Here is a 24127-nt window from a genome sequence, read left to right on the forward strand (position 1 = left end):
TCAGTGTACTAACTTTGTAATATATGAATAAGTTCACCTTCTCTCTCACTCTCTTCATTTTCATAATATAATACACAGTTAAAACTAGTATCCTCACTCTGGACTTCCTTACTTGCCTTGGAATCTACTTTACTACCTGTAAAGTACAAATGTTCTGGGAAATTATCAATAGAAAATCAAGACATTCAATATGAATAAGTCGGGAAGATAAATATAGGCCAAATATTTGTCATAAACAATATGAAGGACCTATCCAAATATTAGTTTATTGCATTAACTTGACTTTTGTGTCTTTACCTTGTGATGTTATCTTTCCTGAGCAGACTATGAAGTTATATATTCACTTGACTTTCTTTGGGTATTTAATAATGTTGTTTTTGTTTTGTTTACAAACTCAGAAAATAACGACAAGTAGATTTTCACTTAATTTGCTTTTCTCATTTAATTTGATCTTCTCAGTGTAATACAAAATTGGGAGTTTCTATTTGATAATTAGTGGCTAAACTAATGAAGTTTAGATGGTAATTTTAATATTAATAACCCAAGTATCAATAAAAGGAAGAGAATTAACTATACCAGAAATTTACACAAATATCGTAAGTGTACTTGAATAAACATGTAACAAGCTATTTTTAACAAAAAATATTTTCTTGGTGTTTATTATTTTCATGCTATCACCAGTGAGGATGATGGCTACATAATAACTTCTTTAATGTCCAGGATCAATAATCTACCATTCACTTTAACTGTAAAATTGTATGCACCTAACTCATGAATCAGTGATTTTTATAAGGAAAATAGGGCATCCTATAGCTAAATATTTTGAAAAATCTAATTTCTGCTTATTTTATTCTTTCTAATTACCACATTATGCTTTGATTTTTAAATAAAAAATTCAACTTTTCTAAAAAAAATTACAAAATTAGTGCTTTTAGAGTTCATATTTATTTTCCAATTACTTTTATAGCTCTTACATACAGATATCTTGATATGTTTATTACATTCAGCAACATCAAAAAAATCAACTCTGGTGTTAATACCAATAATTACTAAAAATCAAGCAAGCAATTTTATAATACATTAATTTATATCAGCGATTAAGGAAAATGGAATTGCAGTAACAATAAAATAAAATCTGTGTGTTAAGATATAGTCAATATAACTTAGTATATCAGGCATTTTTCTATATGCTATTTAGACAAATTTTGGAAGTGAGGAGCACATTAGCCAGTTACCAATGATCATGCAAATGAAAAGTGCCTATTTTGGTAGAAGTACACATTCAGCTCTCTTACTTGACATTGTGTGGCACCATCATTCCTTCCAAAGCATTAGAAATCAATATTACATATGCCTCAAGCTTTTTTACAGATGAATGATCAGATAACATGCCTTCATTTCAGGAACTAAGGTCATTAATGTTTATCTTCACTTGAAATAGTTCACAAGGTTTGTTGAAGCTGAGGCCCAGTATCAAACTACTAGATGAACAGCGACATCTAGTGATCAGTGTATCCCTAAGCAAACATTTTAAAAGTAAAATCACCCCTGGTATCCATGAAATAAGTGAAACTCATTATACCTCATTTTTAATATTAACAAAAACATTTCCAGTATAACTTTATAACAAAATTAAAAACACTTCATAGGAGAGTTTCTCTGATTCATCAATAATATAAATTTAAGGAAAAGCCAGCACCAGTCTGCTAATCTTTATTTTTAACCAATCAGTACATAAATCAATTAAAAAAAAAAAACCTAATCTCAATTCTTTCATATCTATGTTCTTGCTTTTAACAGGGTGACATAAAGAATTCTTAAACAATCATGTGGCTCTTTCATGAATATATGGAATGTCCCAGCAACAGGTAAGTTCAAATACTCTATATACAACAATGCACTGAGGTGCAAAATTAAAACATTATAAGTGCTGCCCACCTACTAATTATTGTTGGAATGATTCTATTCTGGAGATGTTACTAATTTTTGTAAACAGGGAACATCCAGTTAATCAAAATTTTCTAAAACCACTGGAGCATGAAATGGAATTATAGGATGATTTTACCATCAAAAAGTTACTGTTTCCTAGGTAAGACTGTTTCCCATTAGTGAAAAAGTCAGCACATTCTTTAGCTATTTTGCAGTTAATCTTAGGTAATCCAAAGCAAGCTTTTGTTATTCACTGGAGCCTTAGCTCATCATTCTCTGTACTCCTCACCAGAGACCTGATACTGTTCCCAAGGCCTTTCTGGCTGGCTCCAGAGAAACCCCATCTTCCATGTCACCATGAAAGCTTTTTCCTATGCACAAACTGCATGATGCAGTTTCATGGTTGTTCATGGACACACTCAGATTGTCCCTTCCAGATGGACGGAGGCACCCACCCCAAAATGCCTAGACATACCTGAGTGAATACAGGGAATATCACCCTCTATCCAGTTATTTCATCTCCTTTACAATAAATGCCAAGGGCTAAGACTAGACCTTTCTCTTCTCTGTAACCTTAGAGACTTTCTTGATGATCAAAAAAAGGTGCAAGCTCTGGATAAGCATTTTTGCATGAAAACATCGACCTCCAACATGAGCCTATTTAGCTCAGGACTATCAAAGTATCCACCACCCAATCCTATGCTGTGCTAGTGACTAGCTAGGACATTCATCTACATGCCAGATGTGCACATAAAAGGGATGGGCAGGCCAGGCCCTGCTCCTAGCAATTGAACACAACTGGCCATAGGAAAGATTTCTCACAGGTACCATCTAATTGGGGGGAAATGAGGAGGGACAAAGGAACCCTATTTTTGTAATATCCCTTTGGGTTTTCATGCCAGGCTGTCATGTTCCAGTGGGCATCTCACATCCATATATAGGCAACTAATATACTAAATCAATGGGTGGGATTTATATGCATTTGAAATGAACACTAAGGTCAAATGAGTTGCTGCAAATGTAAAGCCTGGAATTCTCTCTAATCCACTCCCCCCAGTGACTCCCTGATCCTCTTTCCCCAAAAATGCTCAACTATAAGAGGATGGATGTGAGGGAAGTGGCTGTAAGTAGTTAAATGTCATTTTTACTAAGGGGATCGGCACTAGAGGCACGTGGAGGTTGCATTCTGGGCGTTTCACTATTAGAGGCTTTATTCTCCCCTCTCCCCTCCCCTTTGCCTTTGTCTCCCTTATTTCTGCCTAAAACTAGCAGCTAGGTAGTATGAAGTACCTCTGTACCCTGCTGCTGTCTAATGTCTATGATGTCTAACAAAAAATGGTGTCTGAACCTAAGAAGGAAATATCACTGACTGTTCAACTCTCAGCACATCCAGATGGCATGAAAGGAATGGCGATGGGCAATCACAGGTCACTACTCCAGTCTGCTCATAAGGATAACTTCTCCAAAAAAAATAACTCAGAATTTGAGCTGACATTTGAGCGAAAGGTTTGCTCTCTACCTGTCATTATTTACATATCTGGACCTTGCACACAAGTTTTAAGGATGGATTACTTCAGATTTGCAAATAAGTCATCTCAAAATTACCAGCTCACAAAAACATTTTCATTGCCTCCTCTCCCCACATAAACTACCCAAAAAGGAAAGTAAATTATGCTTTTAACTAGTTGCCCAGGATCATTCTTCACCGGGCCTGGAGAGTACACAGGGTCTTGCTGAATGGTTGGATGAGTTGCCACCCCTAGATCCCTACAAACCTAGAAATAATTTGTTCTGGGTCTAAGTGCTAATATCATGTTGCCAAGTCTCTTTCTGAAAAGCATAAAAGCAAAATATCCCATTCCTGCAAGCAAACCAACCACAAGGGTGGTGCCAAGAACTTTTGGGGCCCTTTTCTTGGCCACCCGGAACGCTGTTGGCAGCACCGCAGAGATTAATATATTGTTGACATGTCCTAAAACCTTGTTAAATGTTTTTCTCTTCAAGACACGCTCATAATAGGTTTCCAAGTTTGGTCGCTTTCCATTTCCCCAGTTTCTCCTTGCAAACCCCAGGAACTTCAGTCGATGCAATGTGACAGCAAGAGAGACGTCTGCCAAGGTGAAGGATTCTCCACAGAGCCAAGGCTGACGTCCTTCTTCTAATCAGAGAAAGGGACACAGAAAAGTCAGGGGCAAGCAGGGAGACTTAGGGCTATCTATTGTCTCAACTATCTTTAGGCTAGTACCTTCTGTCTTTTTTTTTTTTTTTTGAGGGCAAGTGTGAGAATATCAGGGTCATGGTATATTTTCTTGACAGTCACATTCAGTGATTAATTTTATGCTTAAAAAAAAATCAAAGTCTACACAAAGGTATCCCAAGCCTAGGAAGACCTGTTGATATCTGTCTGTCATCTAGGTCTCTAGGTGACTAAAAGCCCATCTATCATTTTATAAAGGATACTGAGCACTTGTCAGCCTCCAAGCCAAGGAGTTAACAGATATTTCCTTCTGGTTTAGGAAAATGACAAGTGTGCTTTAGGAAAATCCATAAAGTTGTTCCTGAAATGTCTATCAATGATTGCTACTCTTACTTATTTAAAGCAGAAGAGCGTTTCTATTGTGAAACAAGTTTCACACAGCATGGTCTTTTACTCTGTTGTCAATTGGAATGGTGCAAATGGTCCATGTGCATCCACCTGTTCTTAATCATGAAGTTAGATATAACAAGTATAGTACAGGGATGCTCACCAGTCAGCCTGCAGATATATACCTGCTGGCCCCCATTTCATATTTTACTTAAGATTGGGAGTTATCTCCTTCCTAAGGGAACCTCAGAGGGAGCATTCAAACAATTACCCAGATTAATCAAGCAAATTAACTACCATAATTACAATTTTTTCAAACAGGTAGGTAGGAATCTCCCAATCATGATTTAAGGGTCAGAAAAACCCTTCACCAATCATATTTCACACAGAGACCTGGATTTTGCTGAGTTCAATATTCTTATTGTCATATTTAACTGCTTGTGAATAACAAAAAAAAAAACATAGGCTATAGAACATTTTTTATAAATCTAAGAATGTTTCCCTAAATACTTGTGGTGTCAAGGCAAAGAGAAAAAGAATACAAATGAGAACCTACCTGGGGTTTCTTCATTTCTTCTTTGCAATTCGGTTTCAACCTGATCCAAGACTTTCTCCAATTCATCAAGAATCTTCTTCAAATATTTGATATTGTCATGGTCAAGCAGCTTTGACTAATTAACAGAAATAACTGAATAGGTTATTTAAGCCTGTAAAAAGAAGTTATGAAGAGCAAGGCAGATATAAATGCTTATAGAGTTAGAAACTATTTATTTTTAACAGAAAGGAAAAAATAGAGTTAAGTTGCTAAAGCAAAGGCAATGTTGAGGAAAATTGCCCTCAGGGGCCAGACTCACTACTCCTGGCTACTCCTCTGGAACCAGATGACCAGGGAGGGTAAAAAATAGAAGCAAAAGAAACTCCTCTCCTCCAACACAGAATGGAATTTCAGCAGATTAAATGATAGCTAATGGAAGGGATGAGAGCAAAACCCAAATGCAGGGAGTGAGAGAGTGCATAAATGTAAGGAACTTGCTGTGTGTACAGGCATTACTTTTGGGAAGCTCATAGCTAAAATAAGACAAAGCAAGATGGCAGGTGGAGGGAGGATTAGAAGTGTCGATGTTTGTTACAGTTTTAATGGGGGAAGCTGTGTTATTGAACCATAGGGAAAGAATCAACATAAAGAAAAAGACAGACTACAACTGGTAAAGCAAAGTCCTCCTCCATAGGAGACAGACAAATCATAGACAAAGGACTAGGTAGGCCTTCGAGTGGCAATGCCTAAAATGACAGGTACCTAGATATTTTATTAACTTGCTTTTATAATTTACAACTTTCCTTGGCAACCAATATGCAGAACATCTGCTTTTTAAGTAACTGTTGTTAGGTTTGAACATCAAATCTAATAAAGAAAATTCTTTGTAAAAGCAGAGCATCAGTCAAAGCTAATGTATACTGGTGACTTGAATATCCCTTAGGAGATGTTCTAGAAACAGCGATAATTACAAAAAGTACAACTTTTAATACAAACAACTGATGTCAATTGAGGACAGCCTGCTTTACTTACTTTAAGTCTCTTCTGCTTGGCAAGGTAAGCCTCTTGTAAATCTGGGTTTTCTTCAGCAAGCTTCTTTAGTTCAGACTCTGTGTTACCAATTTGGCCTGATGATAAAATTATTTTTGAAACAGAAGATTATTTCCACCCTTTTATACTGAAAACAAGAAGAGGGGAAATGATGATAAGAGTATGAGCTCTGGGGTTCATGCCCTCCTCTGCCTTGCCTTACCCTCCCCTTTCCCCAGTTCCCCACTTTTGGAGGAAACTCCCAGAGCACCTGCCTCACAGGGGAAGCAGTGAGTGGGAAGCACCACAGAGAACACTTAGAGCAAAACCCATGACACCCTCAGTGCTCATTGAGTCGTGCAGCAGGACAGGTTTTCTGCAATGAACTTCTATAGGAAGGGAAGGAGAAAACCTTATTTAAGACAAATATTAACTCTCAGTAATTAAATTGTAATCAGAATAGTTATGAAGAGCAAGAGGAGAAATAAGAGAAAGCGGAGAGGCAAGAAGAAAGAAAAGTGGAGAAGAGAGGAAGAGGGAAGGGAGAGGAGAGGAGGAAAGGTGTCAGAAAGACAGAAAAATATAAGAGATGACAAAGATGAAGTATGATGTAATGGAGAGAACATAGTTTCTATATTTAGGAGATCTGGACTGTTCCTTGTGAAACAGCCTCAGAGGCCAATCACAGCCACCTTCCCTTTTTCACCTGTGTCACCAAGCACGCCACCTTCTGTTCTACATCTCATGCACTGACCCCGCTCTGTCAGAACAGGGGGAAAGGAGAGAACTGGATACCACAAATCGACTCACTAAATCTCCAGTCTCTGAATTTGAAGAGGACTGGTGGTTAGATACCCTGAAGTCCTGCTCCCTTGGGTAATAAAACAAAAATTAGGGGCCTTCCCGGTGGCGCAGCTGTTGAGCGCTGGGTTGCGAAGCTGTCTGCAGCCTGTGCAGCGCCAGATCCATCCCCGGCCGCTGGTGAGGGTCCCACATGGCACACGGACCTCTCCTGCCGTGCCCACTGCTCCCCTCAGCAGTGTATTTCGTCAGTCTGCCTGTTCTACTCTCCACTCTGGCTCTGGTGAATTCTCTCACCCTCCCGCACCTCTGACTGTACCCAGTGCTTGTATAAATAAATAAATAAATCTTTTAAAAAATTTTAAGGCAAAGTGTGAACCTAGTCCCCTATTTTATACAGTCTCATAAACCACTGTTAATAAAGGGAAAAGATTATATTTCAAAATAAAAATTATATATTAAAAAAAAAACAAATGTGAACTCAGTTGCCCATAATTGCCAACAGATCCCAGCTTTCCTGATTCGCAGTTCATCTATTTGCTTTTCCACAGGCCATTCTTCTAAGGTTTGTCCAAGCTTGGCTCTCAAACTCAAGTGCTTGAAAATCAGGTCCTATAGACAATGCATGTCCAGCTGAACGACTGAAGCACAGGTTAACCAGACTAGCAATGGGCCCATGAAGCAAATTTTATGACTCTATTCCCAGTCTTCTCTCAGTGAAGGTCTCAGAAATAAACTAAAAGAAACTTAACTCCAGATCTTTCAGATTTTTACATACTGCGAATCCTTGTTGTTGCATAAGCTGGGATCATGGAGTCCACTGTTAACTCGGGATGTAAAATGCAGCCATGTGTATAGGCATCCATTGGCAAGGAGTCCAGCAGCTCTCGATAATGCTGGACCCGTGGGTAATACATGCTTCCTTGGTCAGGCATCAACCTGGGTGTTTTTTCTAAAATGCACACAAAGAGAAAAAGTTACAATGAGATGGTATTTCCAATGCAAACACAAAAGCCCAATCCCCTCATCATTAACATATCAGCATTTCAAAGGTTATGTCTCCCCGCCCAAAATTCAAAAGTTGAAATTTCCTGATGTACCAGACCAGATCCCAAACTATGATCACAATGGTTTTCTCTTACTTCTCTGCCTTGCAAATTACTACTTAACTTTCAAGGGCCAGGTATTATAAGCCACCTCCTCCATGGAGCATTCCCTGGCTGCCTACAACTGCCAATATTTGACTGGGTCAGATGTGCCCTCCACTATACAGGCAAAATACCTTGTTGCATACTCCATTATACTCCTTATCACTTTAATTAGCAGTTTTATCTTCTTGTCCTATGAGTCCCTTTAGGCCAAGAAACCTATGATCCAACATCTAGCATAGTGCCTCATATATTTTAGGACCTTATAAAGTCTGATTAAATGAATGACAGCTTCTTAGGGAAGACAATTAGGGACATTCTTTTCTAGATTCCAACTAATATCGAGATTGATCCTGTTGATACTATGTACATATGAATCGACAATTTTAATGGCATTCACAGGGAATAGCTAATATTTTATCTCTGGAAGTGGGATCTACATAAATCTTCATTTGCTGTCTTAAATGTAGACCCCTTTAGGCCAGGGACCATATCCTGTTAATCCCCAGTGACTAATATGATGTTTAATTTATAGGAGGTATTCAATAAATTTTAATAAATGAACTGAATATACTCCCAAGTTTCTAATTATAGAATACTTGAGCTAGAGAAGCTCCTTAGCAGTTAAGGAGAACACTGAGTTATAGAAGCTGACAAGTTGTCCCAAGATCCCATAATTAGAGGCAGAACAAGAACTCATGTGATCTAACTCCTAATGCATTGCTCTTTCATTATACATCATCCTGAAAGGGTTTATTTTTCAGAGACAGTCCAAGAACAATATGGTGAGCTATGTGTCCCAAAGCTCAGGGTTATGTCCCTTCATAATTAATTCCTACTTCTGATTCTTATACTGCCCCTGGAAAATACCAACAAGCCTATTCCAATGAATGAAAAGAACCACCTCAAACTTATTCTTTTTTTTTTTTTTTCAGTTTGGGCTACATATTTAATTTAGAATCCTTTTGAGTAGCCCATGCTCATTAGTAGGTGTTGAAAATTCAGTTGCTTGTCATCAACAGATCATTTCAATCTCATCTCATGGTGCCAGACCAAGTAGAACAAGATATTTAAGCCAATAGGTTATTTCTAACTCTCTTAGACAAAAAAGAAAGAGGATTATTCCTCAAACCAGTGAATAAATGTTTAATTCCCTGCTGGGGAATCCAGTTCTGAGTCTGTGATAGAATAACCAAGAACAAAGCATCAGCTACTTACTGTCTGTTAATATTTACCCAACTAGAGCACACTTTCTTGCTAATCCCAAGTAGCAGGTCTAATAACTACCATCATTTCAACATAGTCATGAGCATAACTGCTATTTTAAGATATCTACAATAACTTGATATGTTAGGAACATATCTGTGATTTCTAGTGGTAAAAAAAAGTCACAGGGACTTCTGATATTGCTGTGCATTGTGCCTATTAGAAAAAAAGAAAACATACACTTCTGTTGGAGATTAATGAAACAAAGATAAAATTTTTTGCCTTCTGAGATGCTTCCGAATTCTACTCATAGGTCCTTATATGTACTGAGGATCTCTGGGTTGCCATAACATACTCCCAGGGGGTCCACAAACTCAAAGCTAATTTTAGAATAATACTAAGATGTTAATTGCTTTGTCACTTGTATTCTTGCTCCTTTGATTTTCAGGGGCTAAACAGTACACTATAATTGCATCACTCTTTTGGTTAATGGGATGTGTGCTTGTGTATTCTTGTGTTTTAAATTTTTCTCAGTTTTAATTTTAAAAATGGTAAAGTAGAGAGGCGGCACTCTCCGACCCGCAGAGAGGAGGAAACAACAAACCAAAACGGCCCACAAGAACAAACGAGGCAGCAAGCGGGACTGTGAGTGGAAAGGAACTATTGCAGCCACCACACCCCGTGAACGGGAGCTGAGGCGAACCCTGCAGGATCCGCCGCGGCGGTGAGCGAACGGCTCCGGGCGCCATTAGAGAAGAACAAAGACCCCGGGAGACGCGCACACAGCCCGGGCTGCCGGTAAGCTTGCGCGGAGAGCGGTGTGCTTGGCGCGCTTGAAAAGCAAGTGCAGACCTGGATCGCGGCTGCCCAGGTCCCCGCGCCTGCGACCTAGGCTTGCGGGGAGACGACCTAGGCTTGCGGGGAGACGCGCGGAGGTCCTCACTGAGGTGAAGGTCCCTCCCTGAGTAAGCAGGATCCAGGCGCCCAGGCACGGGAGCGGTGCAAAAGGCGCCCTTCCCGCGCCACTGAACTGGGCTACAGCCCGCGTCCTGGAACTAAGGGCTTTGAACTGAGACCCGGGGCACGAAAATTCGGGGCGTGGTTTCTCCACGACGGTGGGGCACAAGGCAGACACAGCACCCCAAAGCTGTTGAGGTGTACCCTACCATTCCCGCTCTGTTCTCTGTCCCACGGGGTGGGGGGAGGCGAAAAACAGCCCCCCAAGGACAATAGGAGAGATCTCTGGCGCCACCTAGCGACCAGGAAAAAAAAAAAGTCACTAACACCCTATAAAACAGGACATTTCTTAAGACTGCTTGAAAAGGGCAGAAGGTTTCTGGAGGACCCAGTGGCCAGCCGGGAAGTTATTCCACGCCAGGCCCCTTCCGACCAGCAGTCTGAGCCCACAGAGGGAGCAGGCACCCACGTCCGGGGCAGACCGGGTGCGCAGAAGAGTGTGCCTGAAACCGGAGGCGCAGGGACTGCATCCCGCTTCGCCATTTGAGAACAGGGACATTTCTTCAGTAAAAACTGCCTAAAACCAGCAGAAAGCTCCCCCAGAAGACAGAGATGGCTCCTCGAAGAGCCAGAGGGGAGCGGAGAAGTTCACCCAAGATGTCAGTCAGTCCGAGCAACACAGTGTCCCAACGCATACGACAAATTAGAAAACAGACAGTAGGGAGTAGAAGAACCACACGCAACCTAAAAACTCCTCAGGAAAGAAGCACACCACAAAAAGAAAACCACTCCCCAGATTGCAACGACAGCAACTTGGAAGAACTTCTGAGCCTTCCAGAAAGAGAATTTAAAATTGCCATGATTAAAAAAGTGATAGATCAGAAGAAGGAAATTGAGTCCCTAAAGAGGGAAGTAAGAGAAATGCAGGAGATCAAAGAATTAATGGAGGAACTAAAGAACTCTGGGAAAAGCAATGAAAGCAGAATAGATGAAATGGAAGAACGAATAAGTAATCTTGAAGACACAGAAATAAAAAGAACCAAAACAGAAAAGGAAAGAGAAGTACGAAGGAAAAAGAATGAAGAAAGACTTCGGGAACTATCTGACTCCATGAGGAAAGGAAATATAAGAGTTATAGGAATTCCAGAAGGAGAGGAGAGAGATGTAGGAACAGAGAAAATATTCATGGATATAATTGAAGAGAACTTCCCAAATGAGAAGAAGGAGCTGAAAATTGATATACAAGAAACAAGAAGAACACCAAACTTCCACGACGAAAGGAAAAACACAGCAAGACACATAATAGTAAAGCTCCCAAGAATCCAGGACAAGGAAAAAATAATGAAGCTGACAAGAGGGAAGAAACAGATAACATTCAAAGGAAAACCAATCAGGCTGACATCAGACTTCTCTGAAGAAACACTACGGGCAAGGAGAGAGTGGAGGGACATAGTCAACAGACTCCAAGAAAACAGATGCCAACCAAGAATACTCTATCCCGCAAAGCTCTCTTTCCTCCATGAAGAAAGAATATGGACCTTCCCAGACAAAGAGAAACTCCGGAATTTCATTGCGACTAAACCCCCACTCCAAAAAATACTACAAGGAATCCTAAAGCCAGAACCTCAGAGGGACGAATAACAACGAAAGAAGACCAAAAAAAAAAAAGTTATTAAAAGAATAAATAAATAAAATCAAAGGAAAGACAAACATAATGGCAAATACAGATGCTAACATATCAATATTAACTCTAAATGTAAATGGACTAAACTCTTCAATAAAAAGACACAGAGTTGCAGCCTGGATTAAGAAACAAAACCCAACCTTTTGCTGTCTCCAGGAAACACATTTAGCTACAAAAGATAAAAATAGGCTCAAAGTCAAAGGATGGAAAACAATCCTACAAGCAAATGGGCCAAAAAAGAAAGCAGGAACAGCTATACTTATATCAGATAAAACAGACTTCAAACTCAAAAAATAAAAAGAGACCCCAATGGTCACTACATTATGATTAAGGGGACAATACTTCAAGAAGAAATAACACTCATTAACATATACTCACCAAACGAAAGAGCACCAAAATATATCAGACAACTGTTGTCCTCTCTGAAAACAGACATCAGAGAAAACACATATGTAGTGGGAGACTTCAACACACCACTATCAACAATGGATAGATCAACAAGACAAAAAATAAGTAAAGAAACTAAAGCTCTAAATAAGGACCTAGAGCATTTGGGCTTAACAGACATCTATAGAACACTAAACCCAAAAAAAACGGAGTACACATTTTTCTCAAGCGCACACGGATCATTCTCCAGGATCGATCACATACTGGGGCACAAGACAAACATCAACAGATACACCAAGATTGAAATCATACCAACCATCTTTTCTGACCACGAAGGCATCAAACTAGAAATAAATCATAAAAAGAAGGCAAGGAACTATCCTACCTCATGGAGATTAAAAGCCACACTACTGGAAGACCACTGGACTAACGAGGAGATCAAAGAAGAAATTAAAAAATTCTTTGAATTGAATGACAAGGAGGACACCAATATCCTAAATGTATGGGATGCAGCAAAAGCAGTAATAAGAGGAAAATATATAGCAATAGAAGCTCACATCAAAAACAAGAAAGAACTCAAAGAAACAACCTAATCTCGAAGCTCAAAGATCTAGAAAAGAACAACAAAAAACCCCAGAACCAGTAGAAGAAAAGAAATAATAAAAACCAAAGCAGAAATAAATGAAATTGAAACTAAAAAAACAATCCAAAAGATCAATGAAACCAAGAGCTGGTTCTTTGAAAAATAAATAAAATAGACAAACCCCTAGCCAGGCTCACAAAGGAAAAAAGGGAGAAAGCACAAATACACAGAATCATAAATGAAAGAGGAGAAATCACAACGGACACAGCAGAAATCAAAAGAATAATCAGTAACTACTATGAACAGTTATATGGAAACAAGTTCAACAATCTAGAGGAGATGGACCAATTCCTACAACTCTACAATCACCCAAAGCTAGATAAAGAAGAAATAGAACACCTAAACAGACCAATTACAAGCAGCGAAATTGAAATGGTAATTAAAAACCTCCCCAAAACAAAAGCCCAGGACCTGATGGATTTACAAATGAATTCTACCAAACATTCAGAGACGAATTAGTGCCTATCCTTCACAAACTCTTCCAAAAAATTGAGAAGGAAGGGACAATACCAAACACGTTCTATGAAGCCAATATTACACTAATACCAAAACCGAATAAGGACAACACAAAAAGGAAAACTATAGGCCAATCTCCCTAATGAACACTGATGCAAAAATCCTCAATAAAATTTTAGCTATCAGAATCCAACAATGTATCCATAAGATAATTCACCACGACCAAGTTGGATTCATTTCAGGGGCACAAGGATGGTTTAACATCCGAAAATCAATCAACGTTATCCAACACATCAACAAAAAGAAATATAAAAACCATATGATAATATCAATAGATGCTGAGAAAGCTTTCAACAAAGTGCAACACCCATTCATGATAAAAGCCCTTGAAATTCTTGGGATACAAGGAACATACCTCAACATCATAAAGGCCATCTATGACAAGCCAACAGCCAGTATCATTCTCAATGGTGAAAAGCTGAAAGCAATTCCATTAAGATCTGGAACAAGACAAGGATGTCCACTCTCACCACTGCTTTTCAATATAATACTGGAAGTCCTAGCCAGAGCAATAAGACAAGAGAAAGACATCCAAGGAATCCAAATAGGAAAAGAAGAAGTCAAACTATCACTATTTGCAGATGATATGATAATATACATAGAGAACCCCAAAATCTCCACAGAAAAACTAATTCAACTCATCAATCAATTCAGTAAAGTGGCAGGATACAAAATCAACACGCAAAAGTCAGTGGCCTTCCTATACACAAACAATAAATCTGAAGAAGAAGAAATCAAAAAACCACCCCTTTTATTATCGAAACAAAAAAAATCAAATATTTGGGAATAAATCTAACAAAAGAGGTAAAGGACCTATACAAAGAAAACTATAAAACACTGTTAAAAGAAATAGAAGAAGACACAAAGAAATGGAAAGACATCCCCTGCTCATGGATTGGAAGAATAACATTATTAAAATGGCCATCCTACCAAAAGCAATATACAGATTCAATGCTATTCCAATCAAAATCTCAATGGCATTCTTCAAAGAAATAGAACAATTATTGATGAAATTCATATGGAATCACCAAAAACCCCGAATAGCCAAAGCTCTACTGAAAAAAAAAGAAGGAAATGGAGGCATCACACTCCCAGACTTCAAACTATACTACAAAGCCATAATCATCAAAACTGCATGGTATTGGAACAAGAACAGACATACAGACCAATGGAATCGAATAGAAAATCCAGAAATAAACCCACAGATTTATGGTCAACTAATCTTTGACAAAGGAGCAAAGACTATGCATTGGAGCAAAGAAAGTTTGTTAAATAAATGGTGCTGGGAAAACTGGGTCGCTACATGCAAAAGAATGAAGCTTGACCACTACCTCACACCATACACAAAAATCAACTCAAAATGGATTAAAGAACTAGACATAAGACCTGAAACCATAAAATACATAGAAGGAAATATAGGCGAAACACTACGGGATTTGCACATCAAAGACATCTTTACAGACACATCACCCAAAGCAGTGATAGTGAAGAGAAAGATAAACAGCTGGGACTACATCAAATTAAAGAGCTTCTGCACAGCAAAAGAGACAATAACAAAAACAAAGAGAAACCCCACCAACTGGGAGAACATTTTTGCACCCAACACTAATGATAAAGGACTGATCACAAAAATCTGCAAAGAGCTGATGAGACTCAGCAACAACAAAGAAAATAATCCAGTCAAAAAATGGGCAGAAGAGCTAAAAAGAAACTTCTCTGAAGAGGAAATGCAAATGGCCAACAGACATATGAAAAAATGTTCAACATCACTTGTAATCAGGGAAATGCAAATCAAAACTACCATGAGATACCATCTCACACCAGTGAGAATGGCACATATTAAAAAAACTAGCAACAACAAATGTTGGCGAGGATGTGGAGAAAAAGGAACTCTTGTGCACTGTTGGTGGGAGTGCAAACTGGTCCAACCACTATGGAGAGCTGTGTGGAGATTTCTGGACCTACTAAACATAGAGCTTCCATATGATCCAGCAATTCCACTCCTAGGTATTTACCCAAAGGACACAGAAACATCAATTCCAAAGAGCACCTGCACTCCTATGTTTATAGCAGCACTGTTTACAATAGCTAAGCTTTGGAAACAACCCAAATGCCCAAAAATAGATGACTGGATCAAGAAGATGTGGTACATATATACCATGGAATATTACTCAGCATCCAAAAAAGATAAACACATGCAATTTGCAGCAACATGGATGGCACTGGAAGGGATCATGCTCAGCGAAATAAGCCAAAAAGAAAAAGAAAAATACCGGATGGTCTCACTCATAGCAGGAATCTAGAAAACTTAAATAAGGGACCAGGAAATGAATATAAGAAAGTAAAAATCAAAATCAACAAAAAAACTATGAACCAGAGACACTTTTTGGGGGGTGGGGGCGGGAGGGGAAGGATTGGGGTCAGAATGGGGCGTTTGCAATTGTATGGGGGAATATAAAAATAAAATTTAATATTTAAAAAAAAAAAAAAATATAAATGGTAAAGTATTGCTAGACACGACACACATAAACTAAAGTTCAAAGGGGTCCTGAAACCAAAAAGTTTAAGAACCATTCTTCAAAGGGTCTAAGAACTTTAGGTCAGTAAATATAACATTACCAAATTTTTAAATGGCTCCCAAATAGCTTAATTTATGGCTACTGTCTCTGATTGCTTTCTGGTATCAGGCCAGGGGCTTGTATCAGAAGGACATACTACTTCTTTTCTGGAAAGTGAATAAGAGCAGGAAAATCATCTAATTGCATTCTGGGGAAGTTCCATCTGGCCAAACCTGAATCCTTCAAAGGAGGACAAATGTTTAAATCCATGAAAATAATTTTCTTCTACTCAGTGCACCATTGCTCTATAACTATCTCCTAAGTTATATAAGATAGTATGTAAGATACCACTGAACCAGAGTTCTCACCCAGGCTCACTTTTCCTGGGCATTCCTCAAGGATGCCCGTCTGTTGTCACACATGCAGTGTGCTGTCACCCTCTTCATAGCAAACCACAGCAGTCTTCACTGCCTCTGGAATCAGAGTTTTTCAAAAAACAAGTAGGAATTTCCTTCAAATTGTACAGAGGATCTACCTTCCCACTCTAATTTTATTCTATTTTCCAATCTTTCCATGAAGCATTTGTTTTAATTCTGAGAACTGAAAATCTTCTGTTTGTATTCTACCTCAATCAGAAGTGGGAGAGTAATAGAAGGTTTACAGGGACAGGGAGGACAGGGAGTCAGGGGGCCTTTAGGAAGAAGGCAAAGAGAAGATTCCCTAGTATGGGAGCAGTGTTGCTGTAGTGTAAGGCAGGTTAGTCACTAAGCTGGAAGAGTAAATAAGAGTAAAAAAAATCAAGTTGGTACAAAACCTAATTTCCTAGAACTGAGTAGGGGATAAGGCGGGCTTTACATTACACCTAAAATCAGGCAGGAAATTAGAAACAAGCAGATACATAAAGCTGAGAGATGTGACAAACAACAGTGAGAGGAAACAAAAGATGTTTTTTAAAAAAATCAGAAAGAAACAATAAAAGCATTATGCAGCCATTTAATGAGTACAGCCATTTAATCAGTACATGGCAAGTCCCCGGAAGGCTTGGTAGACTTGCGATGGCCCTGATCCACTTTTTAAAATTACATTTGGTTTCCCCAAGAGCAAAAAATAAAAAAAACTTAAGAATTTAAAAGCATACGCTTCCATTATTTTACAAAATTCACTGCTCTGACTACCTACTTTCCCTAGTGATGGCAGGTAAAAGATGTATTATTAAGCCTTGTTTTCAAGAAAGATCTCCCCCAAATCTGTTTGAATAGCTTTCAGGTCTTCCTAATCCACCAAATGAAAGCACAGAAGACTTTACCCCTTTGATTTTTTTATTATACTTAAATCATTTAGTGATGATATTAGTATATAAGTTAATATGCATCATGTAGCTGAACAAAATCATATCCTTCAACTAGTCATATACCAGTCTATTAAAAATATAACAATGGTAAACAACTAAGTTAGGACCTGAAGCAAAAGGTATGACTACAAACTAGAAAAAGCAAATCTAAACACAGTTAAGAAAAATCACACACTGTCAAAATATTTATGTTCACTATATGCTTTCAGGATTTTTGAGACAGAACCAAATCTGCAACATTATTTTCAGTAAATTTTGTATCTTGAATGTTTAACAAGTTTTAATTTAATTGGTATTATATTTAAGACTTTTAACCAAAGCATTCTTAATTGGGGGGTCCCTTACAAGTTTGTTGCAGTTGTTGAACATACATAATATACAACTAGAGCCTCTCTCTTTTAATACCCCCATCTATCCACTAAAGTTTGACAAATCAGAGTAAACCCAAAAAACTTACTTTTTAAAGCCACTTTCATTGCCACAATCATGACTTTTAAAGATTAATTAATTTCCTTAACATCTGTTTTATTTTCTTTACACTCAGATAGAACCTCTATGACTATCTACAATTTCAGTAGATGTGCTAGAAAGCATGCAATGTTATTCAGCTCCATACAAGAGCCGCTGATTGATAGACATAAAGTTATTTGCTATGAACCTTTACAATAACTGGAAATTCCTTGCATAAGAGGTTTTTAATGTGACAGTGACTTCCAAATTAATGTTCTTTTTAAAAAGATATAATTGACTTTTAAAATATATTGATAAAATAATCTCCATAAAATAAATTTGTATTTCCTACTAAGGCTTATATATGATACGTTAGTATCCTAGCAGAATATTTTAAAAACTTACAAACCAAATTCTAAGTCCTAAAAAGACTTTAAAGAATACATATAGACATAAGACATGGGACATGATTTCCAGAGAACTGCTATATAAAATATAGTAAACTACCTTGATTCTTGGTTACCTCAGACTTATTTGGCAGTAATAAATAGTATATGTTCTAGTACGTTGCAGTTATTTCATGCCCACATTCTAGTATCTAGTGACTAAACTAAAGTTTAATGAAAGAGGTTATGAACTGTATAAGAAATACCTGGCTTTTCAAATTCATATTAGTGTGTATGTATATTCACTCTGTCACATCCACTGTTTCTGAGTGTCTCAACTTTGCTTATTCTCATTCCTCATCTAGTTTAATCAATTGTTGCATTAATGTAACTATTCTTCATTACATACCCAGAAAAAAAAAGGTGCCATGTTCATTAAGAGGAATCTAGAAATCTGAGTAGTAATAATAACACGTGCATGTATTACAGAGAGGCTTGGCATTATTAAGTTTATATAATGAAATTATCTTTGCTGACTAGTAAACTTCTAATGATTTGGGATCTTTGAAATAACCCCAGACCTTGCACCAGTTAACACTAACCAATTTGTGGCGACTGAAATAATAAATGAAGAGATGCCTCTTGGACAGGCCTTGATTGAGTTACGATAGCTGAGTACTCCTAAATTCTTCCTTTGATCTAGTCTGACCTCAGAAATATCACTGATGTCTACATTATTCTTTCAAGTAACTGCTTTCAAAGAAATCAGGATAGCCATCACCGAGCTTAGATAATTGTTTCTTTAGGCAAAACTCGAAAAGGACTTTCTTGACTTTCAAATTACTCCCCCAAAACTACCACTTAATGAACTTACTGCATAGGCATAAAATGTAAATATGTAAATAATGACAATGCAGTATGGTTGAGAAAGGTCTACATGTCAGCAAGTCATCATTTTTAGTACAATAACCAGCTGATAGACTAATATAGGCTTGCAAATAGCAAATGACAGCAAAATGGATGAATGGATATACTTAGTTTCCTAGCATAACTTTAGGCAGCTATATACCTCATGAAACCCATTCACTTATAAACATTCTAATTTTTTTATCAATATTCCTCAAAGTTCAATTCTTAATTAAACAAAAAACTGCATGTTCCAACCAGTTCAGATATACCGTGTTCTGAACAGACCTAGACTTTTTAGACAACTAGAGACACACAGACCTTTTATATTAATATTAGATTTTATTGATAACTTATTAGCAAGCTAGGTCTCCCACCTTTTCCAATGGAATAACTATTTTCTTGGAAAAGAGAGAAAGTGAGGTAAGAATTGATTTGGCCTGCTTTATCTCTGCAACTGGCCAAACCGTATCCAGGAAGACAGAAGTCACCAAGAATGTACAACAGGTTAACGGCAGCTTCAGAGCAAGAGCAAGGAATCTTGATTGCTCACTTGCTTTATTGGCACAACCGGCAGGAAAGTCCTTAGTTTCCGTATTACCGCACATTTAGCCCACAGTGCCTTCTTCTCTAATTCAATAAATAGTAATTAAGAACAAGAACCCTACTAGATCTTTGGGGGGGGTACCTTTGTGACATGCATTTATCAATGTGTGTGACCATACTTCTGTATCTTATATAGTTTTGTAAATCAACAATACATCAACATAAAAAAATAACAAGAACCTAGTATTTCCCTTGTTTAATTATTTAGGTATTACTTTAGCAGGACTAAGAATGCATATATTTTGTTTATAGTAAAAAAAAGCCTAAGAAAATTTTAAATAAGCCTAATAATAATTACTGTGTTATAAATACCATTTTATATTACTGAATTACTTAGGAGACACAATATAAAAAGAGAAAAGGACAAGGGAGAGAAGTAAAAGGGGGAGGAGAATGGTAGTAGTATTCAAAGGATAATAAAAAGACTTAAATATTTTCTATTTAAGAATTAGAAATATCATTTTTAAGTGCTTATTTAAAAATGGAATTCTTACACTATCAATTTTTATATTCACATTATTATTATATCTTCTTCCAAGAAATACAAATTATCATTTAAAGGACTTATCCATTTCCAAAAAGCTTACAGTTGAAAAAATTTGTCTTAATTCAATTAGCCACCAATTTCAGTACAGCCCCTAGTATATAGGTTTGTAATGGTTAGCTATTAATGGTAGAGGAGAAAGCAATTCATTAAACTCTTTGTTGTAGATCAAAGGCCACCTCTATTTTAAACTTCCAATCAGAATCCTAGCAAACTAATCACTTGGATTAAGAACAGGGGTAGTCCTTTCTAATCTAATTCCCTGCAGTTTCCTACTATTTAGGTCTGTACTTGTTTTTCTTTAAACTACCTCAGATATTTCTTGACCTAGTGATTGCCTTCCTCAGATTCCAGTAATTCAGGGTTATATTCTGGTTTTATCCTGCTCAGTAAACATAACTAGTGCCAAATGAAGAACAAACTGGGTCTCATGCCACTTTTTCAGAACAGTACTCAGCTGAAAGCTAGGAGCCCTGTGTTCTACTCTCAGTTCTGTCAGTGTTCAGCTGTGTAACCTTGGGCAAATCAGTAAATCAAGAGTTCACTTCAAAGGGCTGTCACTAGTAACAAGTTATACAATGAATAAGTGGCAGTGACCTTGGGAGACAGCGTAGTATGAAAGTCCAAAAGAGTAGTATACCAACCCTACTGTGACACAAAAATAACTATATTGCCTTAAGCAACCCCTGGGTTTTTTTCCTTATATGTAAAAGGGAATTAAAAAGTCTACCAAGCCTGCTTCAGATGGATTCTTTTGAAGACTGAATAGAATAGAAATTATAAAATGACTGACAAAATAGGTTGTCAATAAATGATTATTACTTAAGAGCAATATACAAACTTCACCCTACAATTCCTTACAAAAAAACATGAAATCCAAACCATAGAGTAACAAGGACAAAGATCTCAAAGTACACCAACATTCTATTCTCCCTTACCTTAGATTTAGTCCCATTTTCCCTCTTGTTTTGAAGGTGGAACCATTTGTAGACTACCTGAAACTGATTTTCATAGTGTATTTTAGAATCAATATTAGAGTCTTAACTTCAAGACTAATAAAATTGTCTATGTAAACCACAAACCTGCAGGATTTTTTGCAAGTGAATTTGGAAGTTCCAACATTAAAATTTGTAATTTACATGAAATTCTTTCATATGGAATTCCACCAGTTTATACAAAATTTGCTATTGAACTATTTTATATTTGTGTGCTTATGGAAATGGAAAAGGTTTTTTTAATCACTAAACCACCATCACCAAAATGGAAAAGGACAGGAGGGAGAGGACAGGAAGGCCAAAGGGGAGGGAGGGTAGGGGACACATATTTGTGTTGAAAGTAAATCCAAAAAATCACAAAGAGCCTTAACATTACCATCCAGGAAAGTCTGTTCAAGATAATCAATGATCTGAGTGGCCTCACAAATAATGTGTTCCCCGTGGATAAGGACAGGCACTTCTCCGGTTGAGTTCAAACGCATAAACCAAGGTTCATTGTGCTCACTCAAGGGCAGACTTACATCATGTTCCTCGCACTTCAATGCCTTTTCAGCAATTACCAAGCGCACCTGCAAGAGTTCACACTGGTTACTACAGAGCATGTGGTCTTTCAGTTACAGGACATCCCTGGGTAACACTAAGCGGCTTTTCTGTTTTCATATATTATTGATACTTTTAACATTCTTTTTATTCTTTTTAATGTTTATTGCTGGAATTATTGTTTAATGTTTATTGCTGGAATTAACAAGTGAGAGCTAGTCTAGTGACGTACGCTTACAAATTAGAAAAGGTAATAAGTAATGAAATTTTTTCTGGCTATATTAATTCTTTAGCCATCCTCTCCATCACCACTACTTTTTTTATGTCCTAAACCTGATTAAGATTCATTCACACGGGCCTTCCTGGTGGCGCAGGGGGTTAAGACGCAACATATGGGGCTGTCCACAGCCTCTGCAGCACGAGTTCAATCCCCTGCCGGCCAGGGAGCTACCCACATGCCGCAGCAGACCTCTCTTGACTCACCCGTTGCTCCCCTCAGCAGTGTATTTCAGTCAGTCTGCCTGTTCTGCTCCCCACTCTGTCTCTGGTGAATCCTTTCACCCCCCACACCTCTGGCCTGTACCCCAGCTCTTTTATGCATAAATAAATCTTTAAAAAAAAGAGATTCATACACACACACAAAGCTAAAATATAGATAGGTTAGGCCTTTTTAAAGAAAATTAATGTGAATGAGAAAGAGTAAAAGGAACTGTGTAGATCATATGGTTCCAAGAAGGTGCTTCACTCTCCACGGTCCACTCTCCAAGGCCCAGGGGACAAATACCAAAAGTAGTGCTCTTTTGTCGCATTTCTTGAGTGGCAGTGCCTTGGGCCATAGCCTTTCTATCTCATGCTGATTTGCCTTGCTCTCCAGGAGGCGCTTCCCTTCCTGAAATCAGCGCCCACGGGCTTTAGGCAATAAAAAAGGCCTTTTTCTGAGTGGGCTGATTTTCCGGGGTGAGCCCGCAGGGAGCTGTCCCGGTGCTGAAACCCGATCCGCGCTCCCGCCCCTGCAGAGGCCTTTACCTTTTGAGAGCTGAAGGAATGAGTCCAGTGGTACAGAATGAGCTTAACCTCCGAGTCTGACTTGCCTTCCGCCATCAAAGGAGCATCCTCTTTCTGCTTGTCCTGCCTCTGAGCCATTTCAGGGTGCACGAACGGGGACGGGCCTCCACTGTCTGCCCTTTATTTCTCCCACCCACAGAGCCCCAGCGTAGCTCCGGGAGTAGGGAAGGAAGAGCTCAGGCTGACGAAAAGATCACTGGGAAGTGTAGTTTTGCCGCTGAGAAAGCTGCTGGACTGAGTCTGCAAAGACGTGGGGGGTATTTGCATACCGGAAAGCCTCTGGAAAGCAAAAGTCACCTAAGAGGTGCGATTGGACATGTTTTAGGGAAAACAGTCTTAACATATGAGTCCCTGATATTACGGTGAACTAGTAATTTTGATTGAAAAGTACTCATCGGTTTCAGAGAAGGAAAAAAGGTTGCTCAAGTACAAAAGCAGCAATTTCCCAAGATACTTAGAGTTCCTCTTGCAGAAAGCAAGTGTCTTTGGCAGAAAGGAAGTTCCGGTTGACAAAAAGCAACAGGATAAGATCTATGTGTTTTCTTTATAAGCTGCTACTATGATGTCATGTAAAAATAACAACAACAATAAATCTCATAACTAATAAACAATGACAAGGTAAAATAGCCTAGCTGTTAAACACATAAATTTTAGAGCAGAACTACTTGCATTCTTATCCTGGGTTTTCAATTTTCCCAATTTTTCAAATGGAGATGCTTATTTCTCTCACAAGGGTTTTGTGAAAATTAAATAACTAAATACAAAATTAAACACTCAAAACCGCCTGGCTTGTTGTAGGCCACTCAATATTATTCACAAATTCAGTGGCATAACAAGCATTCTCTTTATAACCATAGTCAGAATCATATTTTTGTAGTGTTCTAGATATTGGTAGACTCAATATTATTGTATGCCTCTTAAAATTTGGCATCACAGTAAAGTAACACAAATCTGTAAATATGTATTAAAATGACTATGAAATGAGTACTTGTATAATTCATTCAGCAAATATGTGTTTAGCACCTACTGCATTCCAGGTCTCTTGACCCTAGAAATACAAAGATTATAAGCACCTATACCTGGCACCAAAATATAAGTCTGGTGGCAGAGACAACAAAATACACAAGTTCAATAGGGGTGAAAACTATTTGTCTTAGGGTGGACAGAGGGTAGTATGAGAAAGAGAGGCATACAACTCAGTTCAAGAAAGGCACTCCTGGAAATGGAAAAAAAAAAAATCTCACAAGGTCCCTCCTTTAAAACACTCATTTGTTTTTCTCTATAATTCTTTTTAATTCTTAAAGATT

At 38.0% G+C, this 24127-nt stretch overlaps 1 protein-coding gene and 1 long non-coding RNA gene across 3 annotated transcripts in view; one reads left to right on the forward strand and one right to left on the reverse strand.

Moving 5' to 3' along the window:
• LOC129145296 (uncharacterized) overlaps positions 1 to 9796 on the forward strand; it is a 218743-nt gene extending 208947 nt beyond the window's left edge. Inside the window, exons 3-4 of the long non-coding RNA XR_008550631.1 lie at positions 1801 to 1868; positions 9767 to 9796. This is a non-coding gene — a long non-coding RNA (uncharacterized LOC129145296). The remainder of the gene's footprint in view (positions 1 to 1800; positions 1869 to 9766) is intronic.
• GDAP1 (ganglioside induced differentiation associated protein 1) lies at positions 1774 to 22957 on the reverse strand. Of its 2 annotated transcripts, XM_037505201.2 has the most exons (6): positions 22782 to 22957; positions 21592 to 21784; positions 7657 to 7830; positions 6081 to 6175; positions 5070 to 5184; positions 1774 to 4087 (listed from the first exon to the last, which is right to left on the reverse strand). In XM_037505201.2, the coding sequence occupies exons 1-6, from the start codon at positions 22896 to 22898 to the stop codon at positions 3705 to 3707; spliced, it is 1077 nt and encodes a 358-aa protein (XP_037361098.1). In that variant the 5' UTR covers positions 22899 to 22957; the 3' UTR covers positions 1774 to 3704. The 2 variants fall into 2 exon arrangements, with proteins under 2 accessions (XP_037361098.1, XP_037361107.1); XM_037505210.2 differs by lacking the exon at positions 22782 to 22957 and having other exon boundaries at positions 21737 to 21773.
• Between the last annotated feature and the right edge of the window lie 1170 nt (positions 22958 to 24127).

Source organism: Talpa occidentalis, unplaced genomic scaffold (assembly GCF_014898055.3).
Source record: "Talpa occidentalis isolate TD23 unplaced genomic scaffold, MPIMG_talOcc4v2.1, whole genome shotgun sequence".
Classification (NCBI taxonomy): domain Eukaryota; kingdom Metazoa; phylum Chordata; class Mammalia; order Eulipotyphla; family Talpidae; genus Talpa; species Talpa occidentalis.